The 12,433-nt window shown below is 40.8% G+C and overlaps 1 protein-coding gene across 1 annotated transcript in view; it reads right to left on the reverse strand.

Annotated features, from left to right (window-relative positions):
- Positions 1–12,433, reverse strand: part of CLTC (clathrin heavy chain) — a 208,400-nt gene that overhangs the window by 109,322 nt on the left and 86,645 nt on the right. The window contains exons 5-6 of the mRNA XM_030186302.1: positions 6,473–6,586; positions 5,797–5,970 (exon numbers count right to left, since the gene is read on the reverse strand). Of these exons, the coding sequence (XP_030042162.1) occupies positions 5,797–5,970; positions 6,473–6,586 (288 nt within the window). The remainder of the gene's footprint in view (positions 1–5,796; positions 5,971–6,472; positions 6,587–12,433) is intronic.

Here is a 12,433-nt window from a genome sequence, read left to right on the forward strand (position 1 = left end):
ATTCAGACAGAAAATGACAGGTTACAAATAAAATGATGATTTTAGTAAAGTCCAAATATTGAGGGGGGGGGAGAGAAAGCCTAGTAATAATACAGAAGGCGGCTCAAGATAGGAAGCAGCTATTCTACAGATGCATACTGAGTAGCTAGTAATATACTGCACGGTAAGGGCAGAACAAAAACACACAGAAAGCAGAGCAAAAGAGAAACAGGCAAGCTAGTGCTCTGTCAGCATCAGAGAGAGCCAAAATTAAAACTTCTTACGCTCCGTGGGTCCAGACTGCCCAATTAGCTCATACTTAAGTCACAGAGAAAAAAAATAATCCAAGAAGGATAGGCTGCCTGCCTTTGCCTGTCATCTACAAATTTCTAAAGTGCTAACAGGCATACACAGGACTGCAGGCAAAGAGATCCTTATCCACACAGCTTACAATGTAATCTGATTGAATAATGCTCAAAAGGGAAAGCCATAAGAATGATGGCAGAAGTGGAAGGGGGAAGTCAATTGATGCTCCTGAGAGATCTAGGGCCAGATTAACATTAGTGGGAAGCCCCTGGAGAGCACAGACCATCCTCCTCTTGGGTCCAACAAGATAGGTGAAGAGACACGACTTAAAACAGCATCAACAGCGAAAGGACTTCCAGTGGAGCTGCCAGCCAAGATGGCCAATGTTAAGCTCCTGTAGCCCCCTCCTCCTGTACTGCAGACTCTCGATTCCAGTTACCCAGGAGCTCCATTTAAATAAAACGGCAGCAGCCTTTAACTCGGCACACAGCCTAATCCTTTTGGGGCTCCCCTTGTAGTTCTGCTGTGCGGTTCTCTTGGTTTGGTGAGCAGCACAATTCTCTGGAGCTGACAAGTGTTCGCATCCCTCCCCTCGTGGTTGGAGTGGCACTCTGGTGCGGTGACCCGCAGTGAGATGACCAACCCAGAGGGCGGCAGGGGAAGAGCAAAGTGCAATTGAGACTTCCGATGGCGCAGAGAGCGACAGTGCTAAGGCTCCAGGGTAAGCGGCAGCAGCGGCGGCTGGAGCACACCACCACTGGGTCCCATGTGGAGCTGCAGCTGAAGGGGTGCGAAACAGGAGGATCCCTTAAGATAGCAGGCCTTTTCCTTGCTGGTTCTCCATCTTAGACTGAACTACTAGCAGATGTGGGAGTGTACTTCTCGTCAAACGACGGTGGTGTGAGCTGTGTGGGATGTTACCCTCTGGGGCCTCTTGCTCATTGCGTGGACAACATGGATTTTATCTAGACGCATCTATGGCAGTTTAATGATTGGAGGTCTGGGCAAAACGGAACAATTTTTTGCTTGGCCTCTATCTTCATTGCCCAGTGCTAGAGGTAATCCCCAACAGCTGATCACATACTGGACATTTTCTTTGGCAGACCCAGAACTCATCTCCGTGGCCAGGGCTCAGCTTCTCAGATAGTACTTTATCATTCCCTACTCCTTTTTATTTTCTACGGAGCTTTTGAGACCCCTTTGGTGACTCTTGCAGCCTGGGCTTGTTGCTGCTGCTGCAAGAGGGCTGTATAATTCCACATGGCATCTCAAGGGCAATGTGATGCATGTAGGAAAGAGGAACCCGAATTATATATACGTAATGCAAGGTTCCATGTTAGGAAGTCACCGACCAAGAAAGGGATCTAGGTGTTGATGATACGTTGAAGCCTTTTGTTCAGTGTGCTGCGGCAGCTAAGAAAGCAAATAGAATGTTAGGTATTATTAGGAAAGGAATGGAAAACAAAAATGAGGCCGTTATAATGCTGGGCTTGAAGGACCTTTGGTCTGTCCCAGTATGGCAATTCTTATGTACTTATGAGGGGGACGCAGAGAAGAATCATGTGGAGGCCTAAAAATGGCAGAAAGAAGTGCCCTCCCTTCACCCACAGTGGGCTCCTGAAATCATTACAGAGGTCTGCTTGGCAATGGGCGCACAATTTCAGCAAATTATTGATAAACTGGATGGCATGGAGCATCATTTTACTACTTTAACACAAGATCTTCAGGCGGTTCAACAGAGAGTGGGTGAGGTTGAGACTGACTTGGGAAGCTTCACTGGAAATCATCTACAAGACAAGGTTGCCTCCCTGGAGAACGTAGATATAGAAAATCGCTCTTGGAGGAGCAACTTGAAACTGGTAGGGCTGCTCGAGTCAGAACAAGAAGGAAAACTCAGTGGATTTCTGGAGGCATGGTTTCCCAAGTACTTCTGGACCTCTACGAATAGAATGTGCACATCGCTTGGGTCCAAAAAGACTGACCACAGAGTGTCCCAGGGTGGTCATTCTCAGACTACTCCATTATCATAAGGTGCAGACTCTGTCTGCTCTCAGAAATGGTAAGACGCTAGACTATGACGGAAATAGGATCTTGTGTTTCCAGGACTACTCCACTAAAGTCTCACTTCAACGCAGTTTGCTCCACTGTGTGGCCACTTACACAAACTACAAATATGCTTTACCCAGCTGAACTGCGAGTCTCTTTCAATGGAGCTCTGTAATATTATGATACCATAGCGGATGCACAAGACTGGGTGGAACATCTTGAATGAGATCTAAATGACATTCCTGAGCACATGGGCCTGGGATAGGGGAACCTGTGATGCTGTTGCAGAGGGGGAATAGTGTGCCCCATTTTGTTGTTAGTAATTTTCAGGTTTGCAGATCTTTGAATGTACAAGCTTGCCCACTTATTTGTGCCATAGTAGGTTGTTACTGGTCTAAGTTTCAGAGAGGCATTAGTTGGATGGTTTCGGGATTTGGCTGAAAGGGGTGGGATTGGGTGCCTATATATCTTTCTTTTCTATTTCTGTAAGGGGAGGAGGGGCTTTGTAGGAGGGGGCACGGAAGTCAAGCACCTAGTGGGGCCCATGAGGGGAGGGGTTGCATTTGTCTGGGGTGGGGGGAAGAATGGTTTTAAGCTTCATGCTTCACCTGCTCAGTGCTGTCACATAATGCCCTTTAAAGTAGTGACCTGGAAAGTGGGAGGTATTTCATCACCAGTTAAATGACAAAATAAATATTGCAAGCATTGAATCAGCAGAACGTGTCTGTTTCCCTCCTCCAGGAAACATACCTGAATATTTATAGTAAAGCCTTTCATAGGCAGATACTATAACACCTTCAGAGCTTTGATGGGGGTCCCGTTCTGGAGGGAGGGGGACTTTAATGAGGTGGGGGATCCGCGGTTAGGCAAATGGGAAAATGGGGAGATCCTACCATACATCCCAGGTTATTCCACTGATGAGTGACTTTCTTGATTTGGTGGATATATGGCGCACTTTCCATCCAGTAGATCGAGATTATACTTACTTGTCCTGAGCACACTCCACCATGTCCAGGATCAATTACATTTTCATCTCTCGCTGCTTGTTTACAGCAATACAAGGGGTGGAGATTAGACCCATCAAAATATCAACCATGCTATGGTGTCCACTCATCTGGAGTTCCCCAGGGTGTCCCCATATAATTAAACTCTGGAATTCGCTGCAGATGTGGTAAAAGCAGTTAGCTTAGCGGGATTTAAAAAAGGTTTGGATAACTTCCTAAATTCACTGCTTATTTCTAGGACAAGCAGCATAAAATGTATTGTACTGTTTTGGGATTTTGCCAGGTACTTGTAACCTGGATTGGCCACTGTTGGAAACAGGATGCTGAGCTTGATGGACCTTTTGGTCTGTCCCAGTATGGCAACACTTATGTTCTTATATTATCAGTGGAAGTTTCCGGTCCGTTTTTATGGGGATGGGAGATTTCTAGACTTTCTCTCAAAGAAAACGGTAGACGTTTAAAGAGGCAAATGCTGCTCATGTGGCCACTCCTATCTTATATTAGGATATTGCTAAAGCAGTGCTGCAAGGAAAAACATAGTTTATGCTAGTCACCAAAAGAAAGATGGGGAGAGGGAGCTACTCCACTTGGAAAAAGGAAGTTGCACGACTGTGGCACCTCTATGGGTTAAACCACAACGTTCGAGTCAAAACGTATTTTTTACAATTGCAACAAACCTTATATGAATTGATCCAGCAGAATACCCAAAAATCACATTTTTTTAAATATCAGCTAGTAGATTGTTGGTCCACTTGGCCTATCCTTGTCAGGGTCCCTTTTAAGATAGATGCTTTATACTCCCCTGCAGCGGGGCTCTGGAGAATACAGATATCCAAATTAACCATATTATGTGAGATTATTATGCTCAATTGTACTCACCTCTTGATCTTCCACCATTGGAAAGTTCTATGTACCTATCTGGTTTGGATCTTTCGTGACTGAACCTGGAAAGCTTAACTATGCTAAATGCCCCTTTTGGAAAGGAGGAGGTATCTTAGACTATACAGAGGGGCCCGCCGATTATAGAGGGGAATTTTATAAGATTTTGAGGGAGGAGGTTGTTCCCCCACTGACTTCTAGGTTTAACTCCATAGTAGGAGAGGGACAACTACCAGAGTCACTGCAGCTAGCTCAGATAGTTGGTTTTACCAAAGGCAGGACTCAACCTGGGAAAAAAAAAAAACCCAGAATCCTTTAGGCCTATTTTGCTGCTCAATTATGAATTGAAACAGTTTGCTGACAAGTTCTCAATACAGGAAGTTGCGAGCAAGGGCTTCACTAGTTCTAAATGGGATGAGAGTTGTTTCTTTAACCATTCAAATTCTTCCATTAGCGGCAATTCATTTACTAACAGTAATTCCAAGGCCCTCCCAATTTAAGGGCTACTTTGCTATATCCCACAGGCTCTGAACTGGTCTGGAGAGGATGCTAAAGGAGAAATCAGATCTTACCTACTAATCTTCTCTTTCAGTCCCACCAGACCAGTCCAGAAGCACATCCCATCATATTGTAATTTGATTAGGTGTATTTTTCAAATTACCTTTCTGGTTTCTTATTGCTTCTCCAGTTTACTGTGCAAAATCATTTAAAAGCAAAATAGTAACAATGGCCCATTGCTTTGTCAAACTACTGGATATCTGAGCTTGTATGGTGCCCTTATGGAGAAAAATCACACAACTATTTTATTTCCGTCTCCATTCACTGGTTGACAGATGTAACAGTTTCTGGACTGGTCTGGTGAGACTAAAGGAGAGAAAATTAAACAGTAAAATCTGAGGCATCTGACCCTAGAATATGAAAACATTCAAGCTTTCAAAAGGCCATGAATGGGTATAAGTTGAACTCGGTACATGAATAAGACATACTTTCCAACAGACCAAATTTAAACAATTCAAGTTAATTTGTTAACACAGCAGGACCAATTTTTAAAGCTCTAAGGACTAGAATTGAATACTATTGGCTTATAAGCACAGACCTTTGTTATTTCTGCAATAAATATAGCATTTTCATATATTTGATTTTTTTTTTCTTAATTAGATGGTAAACATGTCAGCATTTTTCTTTTAATTCACAGAAGAGAAGAGATTATGAATAAGGAAAAGGATTTGGGGGAAAGAGAGGAAATCTGCGACCATAGAATTTCAATCCCAGCCCAAGCCATTACACACTCCAGAGGCGGTACTCGCAGCCCCCTTTGGCTTGGGGGGGGGGGGGGGGCGGGGGAGAGAAGAGTTAGTCATCATGCTATGGGGAGATATCTAGTGGCTGGGTCCCCACTAGTAACAGTTCCAAATGAGCTGGGAATCCAAAAGGAAGAGGAGGAAACTCAGATTAACATCTTTTGGTTATTTTTTTATGCAAAAATGAAGGTGGTGAATTTTAATACTATGCTCAATACACAAATTCATTACTTCTACAACTAATTACATTAGGTTTGTTGAAGTGAGGAGAATTTCCTTACTTGTCCCTTTCGGTTTACACCAATAATTCCAGCAGTAGCTTCATGGGGTGCGGTGACAAAGATAGTTTCTCCACTAATTCTGTTCATGTAAATGCAGGTTCCAGTTTCTAGGTCATATAGATGTATGTAACCATATTTGGTTATTAGGAACACCACATCATGCTTTTCACTAATCTGCATGATAAGGAAATAAAAAAAAAAAAAAAAAGTAGCCTTCAGAAAGCATAGTGATTCAGAGGACAATTCTTGTTAATGAAACAGTATCTTTGCTACACTACATCCCTCTAACAAAGCTTCACATTACTGGGTGAACAGGCAAAGAACAAGATTCATCCCTTCCAAATAGCACATGGCATGAGAACAGAGATAAAATTCTGCATACTTTGTGTGCTACTCCCAGGTGATCTCATTTCATCTCATGAATCTTTCATGTGCTCTTACACCAACCTAGCTGCCCAATTTGCATCTTCTCCCCCATTCGAAGCAGGCATCGAGGGAAGACAAACTGGATATAAAAACTCAAATGCTGAAACACATGAAGATCTGCTCAGTAAAAATATTTATTTATTCCCCAAATTTGCCAAGACACTAAAACAGTCTTCAGAGCCTGGGAGCATGATTCCTTTTGCCATTAGTATTGTCACCTAAGGCCTTCCAGCTTATTGTTACACCATACCTGCATTGCAACTGGGAAATCATTCTGTGCCTCTGGTGGAAAAAAGACATCAACTGCTTTCTTTGGAAATGGTTGGTTTCCAGTGGGAGGCGTGCCAACTTCAATGATATGTAGCTGTATAATTAAAAAAAAAAAAAAAAATTAAAAAATGGGAGAGAAACATTTTTCTCCAGGTTTCCAACATCACACGTGTAATCTGCTGGGAGATGAAGGGAAGTGGGTTATTAAAGTTTATTTGATAATTGTTGAACTATTTGCAATGTGGTGTTTGTATTATTCTGCATTTTTTGTTCAATAAAAATTGTTTGAAAGGAAAACTAACAGCAATTTCTCACAATCTATGTATGATTGAACAGCTTTGAATAATTTTGACTCCTATTTCCAGATAATGTTAAAAAGCACTGAATCCCTGTGGTACACTCCACTATTCACCTTCCTCCACTGACAAATTGTCTATTTAACCCTACTCTTTTTTTTTTCCATCTTAAAAAGTTCCAAAGCTACAACACAGCATTGCCTCCTATCCCATTGCTTTTTAAAATTTACTCAGGAGTCTCTCATGAAGAACGTTATCAAAAGCTTTCTGAAAATCTAGATACACTATAATTAGTTGGACCATGGAACACCAAAGTTAACTTTTCATGGGCAAGAATTTGAGAGATGTGATTGATCATTGTTATAGTATAAGAAATATCTGAGAGATCAAGATAAACAAAATAAAAAATATATAATCAGGTTTATTGCACTCATTGTGGGAGAGGGAGTAAGATAATTGGGGTGGCTAGCTTGATTAAGGGATATCCCTTTCCAGGTGGAGGAGATATAAAGAAGATCTAAAAGGAAGATACATTTTTCTGAAGGAGAAATGATTTGGTAGAATGATAGTTGGTTTATATGCACATTGTGGAGCAAAATGTATTTTAAACAGAACTAATGATAGAACAGACCAGCTTCACCCAGGACAAGTTGCTCATGGGAGGGATATTTCAATGTGGTCACCGACCCAGTGGTAGAGATGTTAAGTGGTGGTCAGGATACTTATAGAAGGCACAGAATTAAATTCCACTTGTTTCAACTTTGACGAGGGTCCAAAACCCAAAGCAGGAGATTATACCCTCTTCTTCCACTACAAGACATTCAAGAACTGACCTCCTACTGATGAATAGGAACTTGCTGGAAGTTGATGGAATTGGATACTGGTGATGTTAAAGTGTTTGGACATGCACCCATGCAACTCTGCATACAGTGATTGCAGGGAAAATATGTTGGAGGCTGTTCCTTAACTGGGAGTCAACAAAAGTTTAGTTGCTTACCAGTGACTGGGTTCTTATAGGAATGCAGCCACACTTTCCGCTCTATTTTGAGTAATCTGACACCAACTCAGTTCTGGAGGCCTCTAAACAGATCCAAGTGCAGTGCTCTCATCTATCTCAGAGACCCCCCCCCCCCCCTCCTTTTAAGGACCCTGTTGCAGATTTGTGTTCACACTGCAACCAGCAAAGGATGCACTGGACAGGCAGAGAGGACTTAATCTTGACAAAGGTCACAGACTTCTATTCAAGTGACTCTGAGATGTTACTGTAGTGGACTAATGTACCATCCTGTGATGGGAACCACAAAGACAGACTGCCATGTGATCCAATAATTTGAGGACGTTGTGAGCCATGGTTGATCTGAATTTGCGTATCTTGCTACAAAGGGATGACAGAATCTTTGCTGCTGGTCCCGAAATGATAGTCTTGAGAAAAAAAATGCTCTGGCTGTTAGTGTCTAGGTCTGCACAATAGATTTTTTCCATGTATAGGAGAAACCCTAAATTTCATAGTATTTTACATGGTTTCTTGGAAGGAGGTGGTTACCATCAATGAAGTCAGTGTAAGTCAGTGCTGACAATAGTCAGTTGTCTAGGTAAGGATAAACAAAGAGACCTTTTTAATGAAGGTGGGCTGAGACACTTTGTAATACCTTGAGTGAGGGGGGAATGGTGAGAAGAGGGATTTAGAGAGATTACTGTTGGGTCCAGGATGCGCTGGGGTGGTCAAATAAGTGATGACTTTAGACTGGTTGCTGGGAGTGGGTGAACAGCTGTAGCTACTGGGGACAGGTGGGTAATGCACAGAAGGCTAAGGCTTCAGCTTTTTTTTTTTTTTTTTGGGGGGGGGGGGGTAGATGGCTTTGCATCCCCCTTTAGCAGATGCAGCTTTAGCTTCTCCCCCCCTGTCACAAAAACCACAGCTTACAGCCTCTCTCCATCACCTGACAGGATGTAGGTGGTGGGCGATAGGCAAAGCAGTAGCCTTTTATCCACTCCTTCCTTGCTAGTGTAATAAATTGCTATGTATCACCTCAAGCACATCTGCGACCTTTAATAATTCCTTATGCATCCCCCTCTATCTTCTGCTTATAAATCACACACATTATGAGTTTGTTATCCAAAACTATTTAAAAAAAAACCCAAAATATCAATTAAAATTCATCACTCCACAAAATTTCTTCTCTCATACAAGCTTCTCCTATTCCTACCTATATTTAAAAATTGAACTAACCCCTCTCTACCCAAATATATGCTTAAAGCTTGGTTAAAGTGAGAGGGTAATTGTTCTTTAAATGAGTGCTCCAAGTCCAGCTTTAAAAGTTCCCTGGGTGGAGCCTATATTCTGTATGTATATCATTAATAGTAAGGCATCTACCCTCTCACATGTTTTATTTAAAGCAGACAGTCCCAATTGTTCCCATGAAAGACCACCTTATCTGTACAATCCAGATTTTCTGCTTGGTACTGAAGGGAGGCTAAAAGAATTTCCTCTTAACCTCACCCCTCCTAAACCCCCCAATGAGTCTTATCTTTTCCTGCAGTAACAGGAGGTGCCTGGTAAAACAGTTTAGCATGGTCTGTATTTGGAGCCCCCTTGCTGGTATCCAGGAAGCAAACCAAAAGCAAGCAGTCCCTCATGAAAAAAAAAAAAAAAAAAGTTCAGTTTTAAAACTGGTTTTATTAATTCAGCTATCATCCAATATAGGTTTCCAGTTGGAGTATTATAACTTTTGCAGTTAGGTAGAAGTCTTAGCAACTCTGGGTGGTTTCTTATGCAAGCCAAGTTTTAGTCATTTCTGTAATCTTACATAAACTAATCAGGAGTGCCTGCACATTTAAAAGTCTTAGAAAGTATAATCATACTATCTGCTGCTACTCTTACATCAAAATACTCATTTTGCACAGTTCAAAATGTTTTGAAACAGTGAGCGATTTAAGTCATGGTTTTTTTTTTATTTCCTTTCACTTATTTGTACGTCCTGTACTCTTTTGTCTAGCACACAGCTCAAAGCTATTAATCTAAAATTATGAGAAGAAAAACTCCATAAATCATAGTAACAAAGTAGATGACAGCAGAAAAAGACCTGCACAGTCCACCCAGTCTGCCCAACAAGATAAAACTCACATGTGCCATTTTTTTGTGTATACCTTACCTTGATTTGTACCTGTCTTTTTCAGGGCACAGACCGTATAAGTCTGCCCAGCACTATCCCCACCTCCCAACCACCAGCCCTGCCTCCCACCACCGGCTAAGCTTCTGGGGATCCCTTCCTTCTGAGGAGGATTCCTTTATGTTTATCCCACGCATGTTTGAATTTGAATAGAAAAGCAAGTCCAATCATACAAGCCATCAAATAATAAAAGGACAGTAAAAAATAAAAAGCAAAAACTGTCACTGGATATGGAATTTTGCCTCAACTGGATTCAGCATATCCCATATGCCAGTGGGGAAAAAATTAAAAAAAAAAAAAAAAATTCTAACACCCAGATCAGAACTTTCGTTAAAACAACTCTGCTCAGAAAGTCAAGGGAAGACTGTTCCACAGTGCGAGTGCCACAGCAAAATGAGAAAGTGAGGCAATGAAGGACGAGTATTCCCAGTATGTAGTACAAAAACTTTTATTCTGTCAGATCTAATTGCCTAATGCATGAAAGGCTCCGGACTTGTTTTGGCACGTGTGCCTTTGTCATACCACCTTACATAAAATAAGAATGGATTCCACATGTATACAAATCAAAATAAATCAATATGCAAAACTATTAAAAACAAAAAGCATGCATAACTGAAAAATGTAGAAACAAAAAACAAGCAAAATTATTAAAACCATAAAAGCATGGATTGAAAAATGTAGAAACATGCATAAAGATTTTTTTTTTTTAAACGGTGCCAAATTGATCACATACATAGTTTTATATTTTTGTTTTAATTTTTTTTATTTATAACCATTTACATTTTTACAAGCGATAAAACAACTTGCCGGAAATACAGAGAAAGTAATAAATAGGAATTATTTCAGTCAGGTAATTCTATTCTCTTCCTTAGATCACTAAATAGGGAGAGTGAAACAAGAGTGGAGTGGAGGAGTGGCTAGGGTGGTGGACTTTGGTCCTGGGGAACTGAGGAACTGAGTTCGATTCCCGGCACAGGCAGCTCCTTGTGACTCTGGTCAAGTCACTTAACCCTCCATTGCCCCATGTAAGCCGCATTGAGCCTGCCATGAGTGGGAAAGCGCGGGGTACAAATGTAATAAAATAAATAAATAAAGACAAGATCAATTAAACAGTAAACAGAAAAAAAAAGTGGTATTAACCTGATTATCCCCAGATATTACTCGTCTAATTCATTATTCCACATTGATCATCTGCTTGGCTTCTTCAAGGCCAATATGGTGTATAGTCAAATCATTTCATTGGTTTTATATTTTTTTTAATACACATTTAACATTTTTTTATACACATCCCTTTATGCAGATAACCATGGGTACTTATAGACTATGGCTTTTAGTTATCATTCATTATTGCTTATATAATTTTTATCTTTTAAGTCTCATTGTAATTATTTATATTTATAGATCTTACCCCATTCCTCCTGTATATGTACTAATCATAACTGAATCGCCAAACATGAAGGTATGAAAACTGTATGAGTTAGACAGTTACTATTTATGCTTCTGTTTGGGGCTCTTTTTACATATGGTTTTCTTATCTGTATGTGATTAATTTAGCACCTTTTTTTAAAGCTTTAATTTTTCAATTATGCATGGTTCTACATTTTTCAATTATGCATGCTTTTATAGTTTTAAAAATGTTTGCATATTTACAATTGTTTTGTTTTTATATACATGTAGGGTCCATTCTTATCTTAAAATTGTAAGGTATTACGACTCCTGATGCAGGCACACATTCTGCGACGTAACTGTGTAGAGTCTTTCCTACATCAGGCAATTTCTCTTGTGTATTTTGGACTATCTTCTCTATACTGCAGTACGGGTGCAAGAAAAAAAAAGCGCTCTAGTCAATTACAGATGTGCCTGGGAGGACAAACAGACATTTAAGTGCAAAAGAGGGGGGCAGGGAGAATAAAGAATGGTTAACATTGGTAGATATTGTGGTAAACCCCCATGAATTGATTTATAAGCGAAGATTAATTATCTTAAATGTGAATTCCTTGTGGGTAGTAACCTAATAGCTACTTGAGTGTGGCAAGGTCTTAGGCCTCCCCCTTTCTAAATTATGGGATAGCACAGCCTTATCACTTCTCTACAAGTCTGGAAGGATCTTTATCAATAGCATAGGTTGGAGGAGGAATAGGGAATGTAACTTACCTTCGTTCTATGGCTGAGTTTATGTAAGAATGTATGCTGTGCTTATTTAGAGACTAAGGGACCCTTTTAATAAGTTGCATCAAGCAGCTAACATGGGTTGTCTAACATGTTAGAACAACCAGTATGATTTAAAAAAACAAAAAACAAACATGCTGCTTAATACAGGAACAGGAGATATGTGGGTGTAACCTGCTGTGACAGCTAGTATATGGATCATTACCATATGCTGTCCTGACAGCCACCACCACAGCTGCACTATCAGCAGTCTGGTAGCACAGTCACTAAAGGGAGAACTATGGCTGCATCCTTTCTCCCCCCCCC

Source organism: Microcaecilia unicolor, chromosome 13 (assembly GCF_901765095.1).
Source record: "Microcaecilia unicolor chromosome 13, aMicUni1.1, whole genome shotgun sequence".
Classification (NCBI taxonomy): Eukaryota; Metazoa; Chordata; class Amphibia; order Gymnophiona; family Siphonopidae; genus Microcaecilia; species Microcaecilia unicolor.